The 20,700-nt window shown below is 52.0% G+C and overlaps 1 protein-coding gene, 1 non-coding gene and 1 pseudogene across 2 annotated transcripts; all 3 read left to right on the top strand.

Moving 5' to 3' along the window:
• Positions 1–234: 234 nt before the first annotated feature.
• Positions 235–1,229, top strand: LOC141917120 (olfactory receptor 6E1-like; annotated as a pseudogene).
• Positions 1,230–4,977: 3,748 nt separating this feature from the next.
• On the top strand, positions 4,978–5,050 carry TRNAK-UUU (transfer RNA lysine (anticodon UUU)). The gene has a single exon. It is a non-coding gene; the product is annotated as a tRNA-Lys (tRNA).
• A 5,114-nt stretch (positions 5,051–10,164) lies between these two features.
• LOC141917119 (olfactory receptor 14A16-like) lies at positions 10,165–18,060 on the top strand. The gene is made up of 4 exons (XM_074810212.1): positions 10,165–11,069; positions 17,407–17,468; positions 17,550–17,627; positions 17,777–18,060. The coding sequence occupies exons 1-4, from the start codon at positions 10,165–10,167 to the stop codon at positions 18,058–18,060; spliced, it is 1,329 nt and encodes a 442-aa protein (XP_074666313.1).
• The last annotated feature ends 2,640 nt before the right edge of the window (positions 18,061–20,700 follow it).

The following is a 20,700-nucleotide window of genomic DNA, read 5'->3' as shown; positions in this document are numbered from 1 at the left end:
CTTCTGTTCTGGAGAAAGAGTTCTGGGTGAGGGTTTGAGAAAGCTAGAAAGAAGAAAATAAATTCTCTGAGGACTCTGAAATATAAAACAAAAATCAGAGTGTAAGAAAAGCTTGAAGGACTCTCTCTGTCGGTGTTGTGGAGGAAGAGTGCTAGAAAGGAAAGAAGCAGAAAAGGAAGGACAGAACTCTTCATCCAGACTGTGAAATTATCACACTTGGGTTTTGCCGTGTTCCTGTCTCAGCAGGATGAGCTGAAATTCAGCATGGGACCAGAAAATGCAACTGCAGTTACTGAGTTCATCCTAGAGGGCTTCTCAGTGTTTGACCATTTCTCTCTCTGGTCCTTCTGCTCATGCACCTGACAACAGTGATGGGGAACACAACCATCATTTCCCTCGTGTGTGTATCACCGCCTGCAAACCCCCAAGTACTTTTTCATCAGCAGTTTGTGCTTCATAGAAATCTGGTTTACATCCTCCACAAGCATCCAATTGTTTGTGATCCTGGGTTCTGGTAGGAGAACAATCTCTCTAAGCAGCTGCTTTGCCCAGTCCTATTTCTATTTTGCCCTGGGCTGTACAGAGTTGGTTCTCCTTGCTGTCATGTCCTTTGACCGCTGTGTTGCTCTCTGCCAGCCTTTGCGTTACGCCGCCATCATGAAGCCTCAGCTCTGCATCCACCTGGCTCCTGCTGCTGGGTCATGGGCATCACACTCTTGAGTTACTGTCTGCTCCTCCTCTACCAGCTGACTTGCTGTGGCTCCAACAAGATCCACCATTTCTTTTGTGACAACTGACCCTTATTCAAACTGCCCTGCTCTGACAGCAGCCTGCTGTGGAAAATAGACTCTGGTTTAATATCAGTTGGCCGACTGGCTTCCTTATGTTTAACTCTGGCATTTTACATGCGCATCCTTTTCTGTATTCTACACCTTCCAGCAGCCTCTACGAGGAAAAAAGCTTTTCCTACGTGTTCTTCCCATCTCACCACCTTGGCCATTGCATATGGGAGCTGCATTGCTCTCTGTGTGTGACCTTCAGAAGATGTTTCCCTGGAGACAAACAGATCTGTAGCTTTGCTGAACACTGTCCTGTACCCATTCTTAAATCCGCTCATCTACAGAATTAGAAACAAGACGGTGATCCTGGCCCTGAACGAAGCCATTGCCCGTGCGACACTACAGCTTTTCCACTAATCATGGTGCATTTCTGGACAGCAATTCCAGTGATCTGCTCTCGTCTGTTAAATAACACCAGTGCACAGGTGTGTCACCTCCAAATACAGATGCCTCAGGAGATTTCTGTTCTTGTTGGACTGTGTCAGGTGAAGTGAGAAGAAGCTCATCTGCACACACAAAGGCGGCACCAACAATGGCAGGAGGAGTAACTCAGTGAACACCCTGCCCCAGCTGCTCCCAGGCCCATCACAGCAGAGCCACCAGCTCATCAGGAGCCCATCTCCACAAACCGAGGCACAGGGGCAGGTGGGATCCCAATTTACAGGCTCCTGAGGAATGAACGTCTTGTCCCAGCTCCTTCCAGGGCTGCCCTGGGACAGCCACCAGCCCCCTTGTCCAGGGGTGAAACCCGTCAGGATGAGCCACTGAGAGCAGCTCTGGGTCAGCATTTGGACTGAGGGGATTGTTGCCTAGGGGTGTGGGACACATGATGGGATGCAGGGGAAGAGCATTTTTGAATTGCACAGGACTTATTATGGGACGTTTAGGGGAGGACCCCAACAAGGGCAGTCTGTCCTGTCTTCTCATTAAACTTAATTTCTAACTCTTTTCTGTGTGACGGAATCTCTCTTCTGCGTAAACATGTGAGCATGGGGGTGTGAGTGCAGCAACTGGAGCAGGAGCAGGGGGTCAGACAGCCCATATGTCATTAGTGCCAGCAACTGAGAGACTGGAGTGAGTGAACTTAAGAGTCTGTGTGTGACTGGGGTGGTCTGTACCAGCATCTGGAACGGGGCTGCGGCCTCGAGGGCTTGTATGTCCAGGTGCCTGCAACTGGGGAGGCTGGTATCCAGGGGCAGCTGCTGAGGAGAGTGAGTGTCCGAGCCCAGCTGCTGGAGGGATCCACCCTGTACAGGAATATAGGATAGGATAGGATAGGATAGGATAGGATAGGATAGGATAGGATAGGATAGGATAGGATAGGATAGGATAGGATAGGATAGGATAGGATAGGATAGGATAGGATAGGATAGGATAGTTCAGTTGGAACGACCTGCAATGACCATCTACTCCAAATACATGACCACTTCAGGGTGGACCAAAAGATAAATCATGTTATTACGGCATTGTCCAAATGTCTCTTAAACACTGACAGGCTTTGGGTGTCGACCACCTCTCTAGGAAGCCTGTTCCAGTGCTCCACTGCCCTCTTGGTAAAGAAATGTTTCCTGATGCCAAGTTTGTACCTCCCCTGATGCAGCTTTGAACCATTCCCACACGTGCTGTCACTGGATACCATGACAAGAGCTCAGCACCTCCATCTCCACATCCCCTCCTCAGGAAGCTGCAGAGAGCCATGAGGTCACCCCTAAACATCCTTTCTCCAAACTAGACAAACACCAAGTCCTCAGCTGCTCCTCACAGGACATTCCTTCCAGACCTTTCAGCGGTTTTGTTGCCCCCCTCTGGATTCATTCAAGGACTTTAACACCCTTCTGAAATTGTGGGGCCCAGAACTGCAGTTTTCTCCTTCCATTACTCTTTGTTCATTCAGACACCTCTCACCTGTGCTGCTGCTTTGAGCTTCAGGGACTCAAACCTTGCCTGTCTCTCAATAGTCTAATTGTCTCTTTAGCCAAATCTTTCATTATGTTTATATCTACCTTTTTGTATCTATGTAGCTAAAACATTTCTCATAAGATTATCCCTTGTCGAAAGACGACCTCATTAGAGATATCGTGTACTTAGTATATGGTTGAGAAGTGTGCTTTATTGTTTATGGAACTTGATCATGTTTCATTGTTTTTTGCTTGCAAATAGGAAAAATTCTTCTGTGCCTGTGTGCAACCAGTTCTCTCAGGAGAGCAGGTGGGAGATGGTGCAATGGAGCTGTAACCTCCCGCTGCAGACGGCAGTGGAGGAGTCGGATGTAAGGAAAAGGGATGTAAATCCCAGCTGGCCAATGACAGAAATGGTGAGGCTGGGGAGGTGAGGAGCAAGGTTGTCCAGACAGTGCCAGACCTCAAGGCGCTGCTTCTGCTACCTGTGCAGAGCTCCTGAGGAGACCCTCTGGATCAATATCAATTGCAGAAGGCTTCTATCACCTCTTCTTTAATCTGAAAAGTCAATAAAAATAACCGTTAAAATAAAAAATAATTTTCATTAGATTCTCTTTGAAATCTTCCTGCTTAACTACACTATGAAATGACTCCAATGAGCTGTACAAGTGCGGAAGCCTTGAAGAAAACTAAAGGAAGAGAAATAGCTCGTTAGGGTTTTCTGTATTTTAATGAGCCCCATGGTGTATTTGGGCCTGAGTCCATGAACCTCAGATACTGAGAGGAGACTGAGCAAAGTACTCAAGAAGTCAAAGCCAGCAGCAAAGCTCAAAGTACCTTGAAGCACTGATTGGCCCCACTGAGGGCCACTACTGACAAAGCCTCTCCAGGGACTCGTTAGAGCAGATAATTGGAGGCTGTGATTGCAGGTAGGCAAAGGCACCCTGCAGGTGGCTGTAATGCTGAGAAACCCCTTGGTTTGTTTTATGAAGCAGAAAGGCCAAGCCCTGACCCTCAGGCCCTGGGAAGGAGATGCTGCCCCTCATGTGTGGCTCAGGGCTCTTCCTGGGGGCAGTGGGGTGTGAGGGTGAGCAATGCCAAGTGTAGGAAAACTGCACAACACCTCCCGGCTTCCCCAAGCAATGGTGAAGAGTAAATGACGTGCAGAGCCTCAAAATAATTTTTTCTTGTTAGGCCTCAGTGGCAGAGGCAACTGCCATAGCCAAGGGGAGAAAGAACTTGGTCCTGTTGGGCCTTTTAGCCTTGCCAGAGGCCTTGGCCATCTCAACTGCAGGCTGTCCTACAGTGTCCCATGCCTGCACCTCTTTCCCTCCAGGCTGCAGACACCCATCTTGCTTTCCCACCTAGCTCCTACCTCAGCATTTCCATACCTTCACTGATGTCTCTCCACCCTCACCGCCTGTTCCTTGGAAGACAAAGCCATGGGCTGATCCTGACTCCCTCGGGGTGATCTCTTGCACCACAATGCTACCATTTGAGTGAGGTAGCTTCTTCTTCAAATGCAGTCTGAACCTTCCAAGATGCACTTGAATATGAACAGGAATAGAGGGCCCCTGCCTCCAGCCAGGAGGAGGAAAGGGATGATCGGCTGTATCGGACAGTGTGGATTCGATGGCCTGGCACATCAAATCCACAGAAGTACCAGGCTTTAATCGACATCGGGGCACAGTGTATATTAATGCCATCAGGTTATAGAGGGGCAGAACCTATCTGGATCTCAGGAGTGACAGGCGGATGTCAAGAACTGTCAGTACTGGGGGCCGAGGTTAGCTTGACTGGGGACAAGTGGGAAAAACATCCCATTGTAACTGGCCCAGAAGCCCCTTGTATCTTGGGCATTGACTACCTCAAGAGGGGGTATTTCAAAGACCCAAAAGGATACCGATGGGCTTTTGGTGTGGCCAGTGTGAACACAGAGAAGGTCAAACAGTTGTCTAATCTGCCTGGCCTCTTGGAAGATCCTTTTGTTGTAGGACTGTTGCGAGTTAAAGAACAACAGGTGCCAATTGCTACGAGGACCGTGCACTGACGGCAATATCGCACGAACCGACACTCTCTGGCTCCCATCCAAGAACTGATCCGTCAACTGGAGACCCAAGGTGTCATCAGTAAGACGGTGGGGGGGCTCTCGATGGGGAGCGGCGGAACGGCTGGGCCTGGCGCGGCCGACGGCTCGGGCGAGCTCTGTGGCCGAAGGCCCAGGCAAACCTGCAGCCAGGGCCCAGCTAGCTCAGTTGGTAGAGCATGGGACTTTTAATTCCAGGGTTGTGGGTTCGAGCCCCACGTTGGGAGCCCAAAAACACTGTGGTGGTTTGACCTTGGCTAAATGCCAGGTACCCACCAAGTCGCTCTATCACTCCCCCCCCTTCCCCTTTTTTTCTCAATAGGGCAAAGAGGAGAAAGAAAATAAGGTAGGGGAAAAAAAAAAACCAACCCTTGTGGGTAAAACAAAAGCAGTTTTAATATAAGCAAAGCGAAGCAAAGATCCGCGTGCGGAAGCAAAAAAAAGAGGACAGATTTATTATCTACTTCCCATTAACAGGCGATGTCGGGCCTTCTCAGGAAGCAGGGCTCTGATACGCGTAGCGGTTGCCTCGGAGGACCAAGGGTGACCCCACCCCTTCCTCCTTTCTTCCAGCTTTATACTGAGCAGACGTCATATGGTATGGAATATCCCTTTGGTCAGTTCGGGTCAGCTGTCCTGGTTGTGTCCCCTCCCAAGATCTTGCCCACCCCGTCCCACTGTGGGGGGGGGAAATGTTGGAAAGAGCCTTGGTGCTGTGTAAGCACCACTCAGCAGTAGCCGCAACACCAGGGTGCTATCAACACCCTGCCAGCTCCCAACATAAAACACAGCACCATGAGGGCTGCTACAGGGGAAAACCAATTCTGGCTCAGCCAGAACCGGTACAGTCCCTCAACCTTCTCCTCGTCCATTGTTGCTAGTTTCCCAGTCCTGTTCATCACGAGGGTACACTTTCTTTTACCTTCCTTTTCAGGCTGCTGTACCTGCAGAAGCCCTTCTTATTCTTTGTATCCCTTCCCAAGGTCAGCTGCAGCTGTGCCTTGGCTTTCCTGACCCCATCCCTACACAACCCAGCAGCGTCCCTCTACTCATCCCAGGGTACCTGTCCCTGCTGCCACTGCCTGTGCATTTCCTTCTTGCCCTTTACTTTGACCAGCAGGTCTCCACTCAGCCATGCTGGTCTCTTGCCTTCCTTTCCTGATTTCTTACACCTGGGGATCGATAGAGGTTATTCTTCCCCCCAATGCAGGACTGGCCACTTCTCCTTCTAAAACTTTAGAAGTTTCTGTTGGCTGAATCCTGGAGTATCTAAAAGGCCTCCTGGACTGAAGCTCCATCTTGCGAGGTGTTCGTGTTTGTGTGCAGGTGGCTCACCCTGATTGTGGTGAGCCATCAACACAAGATCACAGGATAAGAAACTGCAGGACACCACAGCTAATAAAAGGAGATGCTGATTTTGTACTGACCAAGGCAGGAATCAACATGACAACCCTCTTAGAAACACTCTAGGAGGGCAGGAAGCAAGCAAAGTCAGGGGCAGTGGGGAAAGAGCAGAGTTGGGCTGTTTGTAGAGGAATGTGTGAGGATGATCAAAGAGAAGAACTTGGGAGGTAACAGAAGGAAATAGAAAACCAAAGGTTAAGCTCAGATGTGATGAAACCTGCATCAGAGGTTCCCTGCTGAGCAGCCCCATGGGACAAAAAGCAACAGTTGTTTGCTCTAAAATTATGTCTGCTCCCTTCCATGGTCATGGGGAATGTGAGTGCTCTCCCTGTCACCAAGGGAAGAGCTGTGGTGGAAGGAAATGTACCATCACTCAACCTGGAAGGAACCTCGGGACGTCTGTAGGCCAAGCACAACCACTGTCAGTGGAGAAAGGAGAAACGAGGTTTGGGCTGTTTGTATGCTGGGCTGTGGGAGTGGGAAACATCGGCCTCTATAGACACGTGTCCAGTAGTGATCTCTCCAGGAGCTGATCTTAGATTCTCCTTCTAACCAGGAGCTGGTCCTGGGAACCCCTCATTCCTCCAGTACTCCCACACACAGAGAAAAACATACACAGATACACCAATATCTCTCCAGCACAGTGTCACAGAACCACTGAGGCTGGAAGGCAGCCAGCTTCCACCTTCTCTGTGCTGCCTCTTCATGCTTCATCCTCATCCATACCAGGCTCTTCCCATATTGCTTGACTTCCTCCATGTCTGGGTATACTTTTCTGGAGCTGTAAGAGGAGATCCTTGACCATCAAACACCTCTCACCACTTCTCTTCAGTATCGTATCCCATGGGATTCTTCCAAGCAGGTTCCTCAGCAGGCCAAGGTCTACTTTCCTTAAGTCCTGCTCTTTGCTTTTTTCTCTTCTCTCATGAGCCTCAGATATACATTCTCATCCCAGACTGATACATATTTGACCAGTTTTTCTTTGTGAAGAGGCCAGTCCTACACTGGCATTGGGGGAGGGGTGAATAGTCCCATACATCAGGACAGGCTGGGACCTGATCGGCTGAGCAGTGACTCTGAGGAGAATGCCCTGGGCACTACGAGGGATGCCCTACGAGCCAGGAGAGGATGGACACGATGAACAAGGGCAGCTGCCTACGGGGCTGCATTCCGAGGAGCATGGGCCACCCTGAAACCCTGAGTTACCATCCCCCTCCACTCAGCACTGGTGTGGCCCCACACACATGGGTGAGTCCCAGGTTGTGGCTCCCCATTCTAGAGAACTAGGGAGGACCTGGAGAGTGTTGAGTGAAGCTCTACCAAGGTGGGGTTCAGGACCTAGTGCCCATGAGCTGTGTGGGGTGGCTGAGGGACCTGCAGTTCTTTGCCCCAGCGGTGTGGAGGATCCAGGCACTATAGGAGTATCCTGAGAGTGACTGAGGGGGGATTTCAGGGAGGATGGAGCTTTTCTTAGTAGTAAGATACAGGATGAGAAAATATAATTACACAAAGTGCATCTGGGGAGTCCCAGACTGGACACAGAGAAATGTCACTCAAAGGGCAGTGCTGTGGTGTAACAAGTCACCCAGAGGGAGAATGGAGCAGCCCCAGGCTTTGTGTTTCAAGGAGCAGCCAGGGAGGATGGAGAGATCTCAGTAAAGGAAGGGAGATGCTCAGGTGAGAGCAAGGTGTGGTAGTTGGGTGGACATCTCCAGCCTGCAGAGAAAGAGGTGCAGCTGTGGGACACAATGGGACAGCCTGTGGTGGAGACGATAGAGGGATGAGGAAAGTCTGAAAATCCCCCAGCAGAGATGAGCTCTTTCTGCCCTTGGCTCTGGCTGTTGTCTGTGTCACTGATGCCGATGAGGAAGCACCTTCCCCTTCCAGCACTGGGTCTCAGGGCCTCCCCTTCCCCACATAAGAGCCTGGGAGGTGTTGGACCATAGTCCTGCCCTTGGCATTGTCACAGCTGCAGGAACAGCCCTGAGCAATGTGTGAGGGACAGGATCTCCCTTCCCAGGGGCTGGTGGTCGGGCCTTGACCCTTTGGCTTAATGTAACACATCCAGGTTTATTCAGTATTTGTTCCAGCTTGACATGCCCTTTGTTTACCTCTCATCTCTGTCTGGAGTTTTCTGCTCTAACTCGCCACTGGTGAGGCTTTGTCAGAAATGGTCCTCAGTGGGACCAATTAACATTCAAAGAAACTTTGGAATTTGCATGTAATTTTGACTTCTTGACAGGCACCTTTAAAAGTCTTATCACCATCTGAGCATCATGGACTCAGCACCAAACCCACCTGAGGGGTCATTAAAATGCCTTGGGCTGCTCCTCTGCTGGGGAGCTGGGCTGGGCTCCTGAGATGGAGAGAGCTGAGGGCAAGTGGTCAGCGCTGCAGAGAGACAGCTCTGCCCAGGAGCAGCTCCTCTGCAAAGCGCAGCAGGGCTGAGGGCACTGCCTGCAGGCACCGAGGGCAGAGGAGCCGGGCACATAGAGGGGAAAGGCAGACGGCAGTGGCAGGATGCTGAGAGCTCACTGGAGGAGAAATCTTCGCAGCCCTTGACACAGTAAGTCTCTGGGTGCAGGGCAATGCAGCTGCAGGTGGTGGAGGGATGTGGTGAAGCCGGCACAGCCGCCAGGAATGTCCCTGGTGTCTGGAGGAGGAGGCCGTGCTCCAGAGCAGGGCTTCCCTGCTGCACTGTCAGAGGGACAGGCCATGGCGGCTGCCTTCTCCCGGGGACGGCTGCAGGGGTGTGCAGGCGCGGGTGCAGCCAGGGGTGCCCAGGGCTGTCCTTGAGAGCAGGGTCCCTGCAGCCCAGGGGCTGTGTGCTGGGGCAGGGACTCTGCCGCCTGCCAGGGTCAGCACTCAGCCTGCCCGGGGAGCTGCCCACGGCGCTGTGGGAAGAAGCTGTGGGGGGAAGGAGAGACCCCCGGCAGGGCAGGTTCCTTCTGCTGTGGGGAGGGTGCTGTGTGCATCAGGGATGCTCACAGGTCCAGATCTGCACTGGGCATTGACAGATGCACCCTTTATATAAGCACATGAAGGCAGGGACTACCTGTAAGAGAAGGACATTGTTCTTTTTGTCTCCTGGTCTTGTTTGTGTGTGTAGGGAATTGGACATGAAAATTACTCTCTTGGTTCTGTATGAGACACTCTAAACCCTTTTTCTCTTAGAGGTGAATACATTTAGGTATATCAAAATGAAGAGGACAGGGCTTTCAGAGAGCCCCAGCGTCACCTTTACAACCTCATCAGGTTTGGTCTTATGTACCCATGAGATCCTGCAGACAAGGAGATACCCCTGGGCAGGGCCCTGCTGCCAGGAGGGGTCTGCAGGGCAGAGGTGAGGACACAGCCAGTGGGATGGGAGCTGTGAGCACCACAGGGAGGAGACTTGGAGAAAAACATTTCCCGCAGAGACATCTCAAGGCAGCAGAGAGCCGGGGACCCCTATGCATCCTCCCCTGCTCAGCTGGATGAGGAAGGAGAGAGAAGTGGGCTTAGAAACTAGTCACTTCTGAGCACACAAAAGTCCAATTTCTTCTTCAAGCACATTGTTAGTGAGAACATCCTCCAGTAGTGAGAGGTGTAGTAATCTTGGGGCTACTGTGTGGTAACCAGCAGGTCACCTGTGGGCAGACCTGCAGCTCTCCTGAGTCTACACAAGGGCATGGGGAGCCCTTTTGTTCCTCAGGGCTCCCCTGTATTCAGGCTGAGCGCAAAGAAAAAGATGTCTTCTGCCCCTTCAAAGAAGGTGCCCTCAATCAGCAGCACAAACCTGAGCTCAAAAAAAAGGAGTTGAATTAAATTCCCCCAAAGAAAAAGAAATCATTTTGAGGGGATGTTTTAGGAAAAAGCATAGGATTGGCTCAAGAAAACCTGCCTTAACTTGTTAGTGTCTTCTCTTTCAACAGTCCCCCATGCCCAGAGGGAACAAATGTCCAACAGCAGCTCCATCACTGAGTTCCTCCTCCTGCCATTCACAGACACACGAGAGCTGCAGCTCTTGCACTTCTGGCTCTTCCTGGGCATCTACCTGGCTGCCCTCCTGGGCAACGGCCTCATCATCACCGCCATCGCCTGTGACCACCACCTGCACACCCCCATGTACTTCTTCCTCCTCAACCTCTCCCTCCTCGACCTGGGCTCCATCTCCACCACTCTCCCCAAAGCCATGGACAATTCCCTCTGGGACAACAGGGACATCTCCTACCATGGATGTGCTACCCAGCTCTTCTTCTTCTATTTCTGTGCTTCAGCAGAGTATTTTCTTCTCACTGTCATGTCCTATGACCGCTACGTTGCCATCTGCAAACCCCTGCACTACGGGACTATCCTGGGCAGCAGAGCTTGTGTCCACATGGCAGCAGCTGCCTGGGGCACTGGGTTTCTTTACGCTGTGCTGCACACGGCCAACACATTTTCACTACCACTCTGCCAAGGCAACACCCTGGACCAGTTTTTCTGTGAAATCCCCCAGATCCTCAAGCTCTCCTGCTCAGACTCCTACCTCAGGGAAGTTGGGCTTATCATGGTTAGTGTCTGTTTAGTTTTTGGATGTTTTGTTTTCATTGTGGTGTCCTATGTGCAGATCTTCAGGGCCGTGCTGAGGATCCCCTCTGAGCAGGGACGGCACAAAGCCTTTTCCACGTGCCTCCCTCACCTAGCTGTGGTCTCCCTGTTTGTCGGCACTTCATTTTTTTCCCACCTGAAACCCCCCTCCATCTCCTACCCATCTCTGAACCTGGTGGTGTCATTTCTGTACTCAGTGGTACCTCCAGCAGTGAACCCCCTCATCTACAGCATGAAGAATCAGGAGCTCAAGGATGCCCTGAGGAAAGTGATTTGCTGTTTTTCAGCAGCCTTAGACTGTCAGCCACTCTCTGCAAATGACTTCCAGTATAAATCATGACAGCCCAACCATGTCTTTCCTTCTTTATATAATTATATTTTCCTTTTTTCATTTGTGATGATGTGGTCTACAAAGACATTCAATTATTCATTCCCTCCTACATTAGTGTCCACCCATCTTGTGTGACCCAGGAACTTTGTCTAAAGGAGGAAGCAGGCACTCTGTGGCTTTAAGAAAAATAAATGAATGCATGACTTTTTTGTCTTATATCCATCCTTACCAGGGCAGGAATAAACAGGGAATGAGAACACCTTTCTGGCTGCACCAGCTTAAGTATCTTGTGCTGGTCTGGGGAGAAGGGATAGCACAGAGCAGCTACAGACCCCTCAAGATCTGCTGGACAGGAGAGCAGGGGACACAGTTGCCCCTGAGCTCCTTCCCCTTGTGCCATGAGTGCCTCCCATCTCTGGGGCTGACCCCTTCCTGCCTCCGAGGAGCTGCTGTGCCCTTCAGAGGGGCTGAGGCTGTGGGGTGAGTGCCCAGAGCACCCTGCAGTGGGCACTGCCTTGGCACCAGCCCAGACTGGGCTGTGCTGCAGAGAGAGGTGGAGAGGGGCCAGGGGAGGTGGGAGAGCTTGGAGGGATCCGGGCTGGGATGGAAAATATTGATGAGAGAAAACCATCAGCATCTAACTCGCACTGCATGACCATGCAGGGAGAGGACACACACCAGGGCATTTGTGGTGCAGAGCCAGGGCTTGTGGAAGGGATTGAAGACATTCAGGTGCAGGAGAGAAGAAGCTGGTCTGTGCCCTTGGTGGCATGGACAGACCGGGACGGTGGCCCAGGGCCTTCATCACCCCCCAGCCTCTCTCATTGGCCATTTCCAGCACTGGCTACTCACCCCAGGGCTATGGACGAGTCTTTCTGCAAGACCATCTCCATCCTCCTGCTGGGCTCAGTGCCTGGATAGGTGCAATGACCAGCCCTGCCCGGCCTCTCTCCTGGCCCAGACGCTGGCAGACCCTGGAGCAAGGCTGTCTGCAAAGACCAGCATGGGACATGGCTGGGTCTGGGCAGGGGTTGGATGCTGGGGGAGCTTCCAAAGCAGCATGGCCAGGGGGAGAAGGGGCAATGAGGACTGTCTGAGGGATTGAGATGGGGAACCTTTCAACTGTCACAAGACAAATTAAGGAGGTCATTGGGAAAATCCAGCATGGATGTACCAAGGGTAAATCATGCCAATGTAACCTGATCACCTTCCTCTACTAAATAACATCTTCTGTCAACATGAGAGCAGTGGATGTTGTTTACCTGGACTTCAGCAAAGGCTTCAACACTGCTTCCTGCAGCCTTCTCCTGGAAAAATGGGCAAGATACAGACTGGAGGGGTGCTCTGCGAGGTGGGTAGGAAATTGGCTAACAGGCTGCACTCAGAGAGTGGTGATCAATGCTTTCTACTCAGTCTGGAAGCCTGTGACATGTTGGATCCCCCAGGAAATGATACTGGGTCCCACACTCTTCAACATCTTCCTAATTACCTAGATGGCAGGGTTGAAATAACCCTTAAAATGTTTTCTGACAACACCACATGGGGAGACAGAGCTCCTTCATAGAGAGACCTGGACAGTCTGGAAAAATAGGCTGGTCAGAAAGTAATCATTTGCCTCTACTCCCATATCTTAGATCTCCTCTGGAGCTGTGGGCCCAGCCCCAGCAGGCAGAAGGGATTCAGGAGCCAAGGGCCCAGCTGCCCCTTGGAGGAGCAGCCCCAGTGCCCCTCGGGGCTGCTCCTCATTGCCTCAGCAGGCACTGCCTCTCTGCTACCTGTGAGCTGGGGCTGCTTCCCTCCATGGGAGGCCATGAGACACGGCCAAGGACAGCAACAGGATGTGGCCTTTTAGTGCTGGTCTCTCCTCACTTCCACACCGTCCTGCTGTGCCCTTGCATTTGTGTCACCCCCAAGCTCTTGTGTAGCTTTGGGCAGTCCCATTGTGCCCACAGTGGCACCCCTGTGGTTGCAGGCAGGAGCAGGCCATGTGAATCATGGTGTCAGAGCTGGCCTCCATGCCAGAACCACCATGTCCCAGGGAGATCTATTAGGGACTGAGACCTCTCTTCTTGGTTGCACATGTCCATGCAGACAGCAATTAACCTTTTATTTATCTGCCTGGCACTGTCTCATCTTCAGTGGGGCTGACGGCAGAAGCCCTCCTGGAGAGGAATCGGGAGCTGTCAGGATTGCTCAGGGGATCTCCAGGGGTAGTGTGTGGGGGAGCTCAGTGAGCTCAAGGGATATCCAGGGACAGTCGGGGGGGGCAGTGAGTGGCACCTCATAAACTGAGTGACCATCCAAGTTTTGTGTCCTGGAGGAAAAGTGAACCTGAGGACAGCACGGGCTGATGAGGGCCCTGCAATGCCAGGAGAGGGTGTGAGGAGCCAGCAGGCAAAGGGACACAGACTGGAGGGTGGTTGTGGTGGTGCAATTCTTACACACACACACACCCCCCTCTTTTTTGGGCTGCTTGGTGCTAGGTGCGATTCCACCCACATCCCCCAAGCTATACACCAATCTGTGGAGATAAGGACTGACAATGTTAACGAGCCTGGCTCCTGCCCCTCCCGATTGCTCGGAAACAGCTATAACGGCCCATCAACTCCTAAGGGCCTGGCACACCTGTGCCTGGGATGTGGTCAAATGGGAACAATAACAGAGTCGCACATTAATCAAATTCTTTTGTAACTGCTGGAAGGCACCAGAAGGTATTTGATAAAAGTCAATTATCTTGGACCCTATAAATGGTGGCCCCCAGGAAGACCCTTTGAGCTCTCCTGGATCGCAGCGGGCCTGTGACCAGCACCTCCCCTGAGCTGGGACGCCTCTCAGGTACCAAAGCCTTAAGGTGTCGTCTGCTCCAGACGGAAGGCCGGGGCGAAGTCCCCCACTCGAGTCTCAATTATCGCCCATTGAGGAATGCCAAGGCATTGGGAGTATTTGCTCTAAACTCGAGAGGGAAATTTTCTTTGAGCTCGCTTCTCTTTACTGGGGGGTGTGTGTGTGTGTGTGTGGGTACGTACCCCTGTTTCTGTGTGTGTATGTCCGTTCTGTGTTCATTCTACTGAATCCAAACACCTTTGTTTCTGTATGTTTGTCTGTTTTGTTATGTGCATGCATGTGTATATGTATATATATATAGGTACCGTTAGGTAAGTTAGTGTGAATCTTGTCATTTTAGAATCTGAATAAGTTGCTTTTCTTTCTTTTAGTATCTCTGAATTATTTTATAATAATAAATTGCTGTTAGTTATTAATAAACCTAGATTTCTTACTAAATATTACCATGTCAATACTTATCCGCGACAGTGGTTCAGGACACCCTCTTGGAAATCCCATGGGCTGGATCTACTGCAGCCCTCCGTTGCCTTTTGTGCCATTGGAGACACCCTATGGTCCTGCCCAGCCCTGTCCTTGGTCCTTGAGCCATCTAGGGAAGATGGAAGGGGCCTCAGCAGCAGTGAACCCTGTCTGTTTGGCTCTGCTCCACACCCCCACCAGCGTGGCCAGTGCAGGATCACACCCTGTGGCCCTAGGGCACCATAGTCCCCTTGCTGTGTGGAGCATCATGGCCAGCTTGGAGCCCTGCAGGGAGCATGAGGACAGAGCCAGGAATGGCCGGGCAGGCCAGCACAGACACACTCATGTGGGGAAAGGCTCTCTGGGGAACAGGGATGTCACTGGAGAAGAGAAAGGGAGCATTTCTGTGCCTGCAGGGAAGAATCCATGAAAAAGAGAAACCTCTTTCTGCAGGCACCAACCCAGGGCAAGCTCTTCTCTCACCTGACCAGAACTTTTGTGCTGGCCTGTGGAGAGGGGCTGACAGTGAGGGGGCACAGTCAGTCTGTGATACCTGGGTCCTGCCTCTCCTGGACCTGAGAGCAGGAGTCCTGCAGTTTCACTAACCTCCATTCCCTCATGCCATGGTAAGCCTCCATTCCTGAGGTGATGGGGAGGCTGAGACCCCTCTCTGCCTCCCAGCAGCTGCTGTATCCTTCAGAGGGGCTGGGGCTGTGTGGTGAGTGCCCAGAGCTCTGCAGCACCCCGCAGCCCAGACTGGGATCCTCTGTGGGGCTGAGATAAGGAGCAGGTAGGTCAGATGGGAAGAGCTGGGGAGGGGCTGGGCTGGGCTGGAAAGTGCCTGGTAGAGGACAGCACCAATGTTAGCTGAGGTGTGTGACCACACAGGGAGAGGACACACTGAGTGGCTGTGTGCTGCAGACCATGGAAGGCAGGTGGAGGAGAGAGGAAGCTGGTATATGCCCTTGGTGGCATGGACAGACAGATAAGGTGCCCACTGGCATTTATCAAACCCCAGCCCCTCCCATCGGCCATTTCCAGCACTGCCCACTCACCCCAGTTTATGGGTGGTTTTGCTCCGTGCCTATCTCCTTCCTCCTGCTGATCTCAGTGCCTGTGTCAGGGGAAGAGTCAGCCCTGCCCCAGTCTCTCTTCTTGCCCAGACCTTGGCAGACCCCAGAGCAGGGCTGTCTGGGAACCCTTGTGTGGGACACGGCTGGGGATTTAGTGGGGCTGGGCTCTAGGGGGCTGCAAAACCAGGAAAGTTGGTCGGGGTCGACGCTGAGGTCTGGCATGGGGGCTTTGGTGGGGGATGTTTCCACACCCCAAACACACCCTGTCCTGGGCACTGTCTGATGAGGGGGCTGTGGGGGCATGTGTTGGGCAGTGGGGCTGCACCGATGCAGGGATGGGTCACAGATGGGGGCCATGACACAATGATCAAGAGGTGGAAGCAAGGACACGCTATGAAGGAGGCATTTAGAAATATGACCTGAGCTGAGGACATGTGTTCAGGAAAGCCAAAGCTCCCCTGGAGCTGAGGGAGGCTCCAGGCAACATCCAGAGCAAAATGAAGAGCTTCAGTCACTGCGTTTGCAGTAAAAGGCTGAACAAGGCCCATGCCAGTTGCTGCTGAATGGGGAGGGGGTTTCACAGCAGCAGAGACAGATGGGGATGAGGGACTCAACGGTGCCTTTGCTTTAGTCTTTCCTGAAAAGGTCTCCCAGGCCTCTGCTCAGGGAAAGGGCTCCCAATGACAGGCTTCTTCATCCTGGAGAAGGGATGGCTGAGGGGCACCGCACAGCCAGGTGGGGCTCTCCTTTTTCCCCATGAGGCTAGCCAAGCATTGGAACAAGCGTTGGTCCCCCTGAGAGATTGTGAAGTCCTCCATCCTTGCAGGTTTTCAAGACCCAGATGGACCAAGCCCTAAGAAGCCAAGTCTCACCATATACCTGACCCTGCTTTGAGCAGAGGGTTTTCTCATAGATGTCCCAAGCTCTACGCTGATCCTCAATGATCTTATTATCCTGTGATGTCCCATCTGATATCTGATAAGCCAATGAGAGAGCAGATGTTTATGGAGCCCAGGTCCTCCAGTGTTTCATGTGACCAAATAAGAGAAGTCAAGTGAACGTCTCCTCCACTCCACTGACTGCAAGGGGAGCCTGGCAGGCACTGCCTCAGACAGCTCTACGTTATCCCTGCACCTCACTGCATCCAGCTTTAACACCCCCAAAGGCCATGGTCTGCACCCTGAAACTCTTTCTCATAGGGTTTGGGAATCAGGGAAGCTGAATGCCAACTGTGACTAAAACACCTTCCTGGCGTTCATGGACAGCAAGGAGTTTCTCCTTCTGGTGTATTTCCATGCTGCGCGGACACTACCTGGGATTTGTCTCCGCTTGTTTTAGACAACTGCTGTTTGGGAGTCTGTCCACTCTTGCACATACAGGCTCCACTCGCATTTGACAGTAGGTCTTCAACCTTTTCCACTGTAATTCATCCTCATGGAAATTTAAGTTCCTTGGTTCCTTCATTGTCTTGTCCTCCAAGCACCTTCTCAGCCCTCACACAGCCTGGCTGTTGGCTCACTCCTGGGCACTTCTTTCCAGGTGAGCCCCCTCCAAGTTGCAGTCCCAGGAGTGGGTCTGAGGGGAGATGCTGCTTGGTGTCAGGTCTGCTCCAGAGCAGACAGGGCTGAGCAGGGTGTCCATGAGCGGGGCCTGCCCTCCTGCGTGCTGCAGCTGGTCGGGGGGTTGGAACAGAGGTGTCCTCAGAGCCAGCACCCAGACAGGGACCTTTCCCCTGCCTCACCCCTCCCGTTTTGGACACAGGCAGGTGATGACTGACTAGGGCTGCACTCTGATACTCATGAACAAGGCAGAAGTGGATGAGGATGTGAATGCTGAGGGCAGCTGTGGCTGCAGTGACCATGGCAGAGGAAAAAGACAAACAGCCGAATGACAGCCTTGGCCTGCAGCACAGCACATTTCACATGGTTCAGCATCTGCTTGAGGTGATCCTGGAGAGGCAAGGTACATGGAGCCCTCTTGGATCTTTGGGAACAACATCAAAGCCCAGCAGCACCTCAGTCTGATGTTCTGGGATTTGAGCAGGGCCTAGCTGGAGGCTGGTGGGGATGGACAGGGATCTTCTGGCTGAAGCATTCACACGCCAGAAGGCATTGCACAGGGGTGGGAGAGGGAACAGGTTATCCAGGAGGTGGATACAGACATGGCCTTGGGGTACAGGGGTGGAGGCAGGAAAGCTAAAGCTCATCTGGGTCTCAAACCAGGAAAAGGGTGAGGAACTCATTGTTTTCCCATCCTCTTCACCTGGTAAGATCTGCCCCCAGACTCCATGGTTCTTGAGTCTCTGACCAACACCTGTGCAGGCAGGGCTGCACCCATGGCAGAGGAAGGTGTGTCTCGGGTGCACTTGCACCACTTGGGCACACACAGCTCCATGGGAGCAGAGGGGATGTGCCCAAGGGTGCTGGGAGAGCTGCCTGGGGTCATTGCAAGGCTGCTCCTGGTCATCTTTGAAATGTCAGGGCACACAGGGTGGGAAATGGCAGACATTGCACCCATTTTCAAGCAGAGCAACAAGGAGCATCCATGGAACTAAAGGCTGGTCAGTAACAACTCAGTCCCCGGGAAGGTGATGGAGCAAATTCATTTGAGTAATTCCTTTGCCCACATCCATCAGCTGTTGCTCTCTGAGATGCCCTGGGGTAGCTGAAGTACCCACAGGGTGCTTGGAAGGGTGACACAGGACCTATGTGAACCCTTCTGGAGCATTCCCTGGTCACCAGGAAAACGATCTCCAGACACCTCAGTGGAGACAACTCCTTTCTCTCTATTAACTAGGAGGGGAAGTCCAGACAACTTGATTTGACATAGACATCTGCCCAGAGGTGTCTGATGTTGGGTGAGAACAATCTCCTCCCTTTCTTCACCTACAAAGGAGTCACTCTTCATTTATCCTGGAGGGAAGAAAAAGGGACTGTTCATGGATGATGCAGAGACCCCATTGAGCAGACACTGTTAACACAGATGTGTTGAGACAAGTGCAAATCTGGCCACCCAAACCCAGGGGGTTTCGCTGCAGGTGGTCACCCAGCTTCCCCGTATCAGGGGAGAGAGCCTGCCACCTTAGTGGTGACTCTCTTCTTGTGAGGGGTGAGGAGTGGCAAGGATGCTGCTGGGTGGGGAGGGGTTTTATTGTGCTGGGATGTCAGCAAGACATAGAAATATCTGTCTTTTATGCTGCAGGCCTGAGTATGCTAGAAATGTTTAGGAAATGTGAATAAAAATAAAACAAAAGCAATGAGGAAAGAAGAAAAGCAAAGAATATATTTAATAAAGCTTTCAGCTTTTTTTCCATTTGTTGATGTTTATTTCATCTTTAATTTACTTTGCTCTGTTTTGATATATCACTCTTTGGGCAATATCATGAACATTTTTTTAATTATGATTTTGAAAGACAAAAATATTTCCAGAACCAGGGTGGGATGTAGCTACAGGGACACCGATGCTCTATGTCACAGGGAAAGAGATGCCTGGTGGCAGTGCAGGTGTCCTGGGCCCCTCTGCCCGGCCTCTACCGATGTCCGTGGTCAGACAGCTGAGCTCTGCCTGGAAAGGGGAAGAACTGCCTGAGACTTCTAAAAAACACCTGAGCACCTTTTCATCAGCTGAGGTGACTGAAAACTTTGAATAAAGTGATGATGTTTTTCCACCATGACCACATGGGAATTTCTAGGAAGTGTATGAACTGAAACTGAAGCTCTGAGCTTCAGGGAGTCAGAAGCCTGCCCTTGTCTCTCAGCAGTCTAATTCTCTCTTCAGCCACCTCCTTCACTGTGTTCATATCTCTCATTTCCCATCGATCTGTCTGAAACATTGCTAGTGAGGTTCTCCCCTGGGGATGGTGAACCTCAGTGGAGGCAGCTTCCCCTTAGCACACAGCTGAGCAGTGGCGGTTGTTGTTTGTTAAACTCTCCCATGTTTTCCTTCTGTTTGTTGGCAATGAGGAGAAATTCTGCTGTGCCCGTGTGCAGCCAGGTCTCTGAGGGAAGACAGTGGGAGCTGGTGTAGAGGAGCTGTAACCTCCAGCTGCAGCTGGGCTGGAGAAGTCTGATGTCAGGAGAAGTGCTGCAAGTGCCAGGGGGGTGATGGGAGAAATGGCCGGGCTGGGGAGGTGAGGAATCATGTTGTCCATGGAGTGTCTGACCTCCAGGAGGAGCTGGTCCTACCCCTCCTGACAGCAGGAGGAGACCCCCTGCATCAACATCAATTAGAGAATGCTGCCATCACTTCTGTAAACTGAAAAAGTAATACAGGACTCTTAAAAATAAAATATACTTCAGTATTAAATGCTCAGTGAAATCTCCCCCTTTACGTGCACTCCAGAGATCTCTCCAATTAGTAACGAAGACTTGAAGACTGAAGAAAATACTTGGAAGAAACATGGCCTTTTGCATTTTCATGAGCCCCATGGTGTCTTTGGTGCTGAGACCATGAGCCTCAGACACTGAGAGGAGCCTGAACCAATGGCTGAAGAAGTCAAGGTCAGAAGCAACACCTACAGTTCCCAGGAGTGTTACTGGGTCCCACTGAGGGCCATCCCCAGCAAAGCCTCCCCAGGGGCTGGTTAGAGCAGAAAGGTGCAGGCAGGAATGAGAGGTAGCAAACCCAATGTAAAGGTGGTTCTGATGCTCAGTCTGCCTTCATGTGTTGAAGCCAAAGGGCCAAAGCCTGACCCGCAGCCCCTGGGAAGGGAGATCCTGTCCCTCCCACATTGCCCAGGGCTCTTCCTGGGGCAGTGTCATGTGGCAATGTGCGGTGCCAAGGGCAGGACTAGGGTATGGCACTGATGGGTCTGTCCTGGGTGGGGCAAGGAGGCCATGAGCTCCTGGTGCCATAAGGCTGAAGTTTGTCCTGGTAGGCCTTAGCTGCAGAGGCAACAACCATTGGCAAGGGGGAAATGACCTTGGCTCTGCTGGGGGCTCTTAGCCATGCCAGAGCCTTCACTTGTCTTTACCACAGGCTGTGCTCAGTGTCCCACACCTGCAGCTCTTTCCCTGCAGGCTCTCAGCATCATCCTGATTCCCTATAGCAGATACTCACCACAGTTAGCCCATGTGACTCTGCCCACTAATCCATTGCTTCTCAGCTGACACATCACCTCTTCCCAAGCAAAGCTCCATGCATTCCCACTGCTCTCCCATGTGCAGGACAACTCTCCTCCCTTGTTTTTTCAGCC

Source organism: Strix aluco, chromosome 34 (genome assembly GCF_031877795.1).
Source record: "Strix aluco isolate bStrAlu1 chromosome 34, bStrAlu1.hap1, whole genome shotgun sequence".
Classification (NCBI taxonomy): Eukaryota; Metazoa; Chordata; class Aves; order Strigiformes; family Strigidae; genus Strix; species Strix aluco.
Note: the sequence above shows the minus strand (reverse complement) of the source record. Positions and strands in the feature narration are given on the sequence as shown.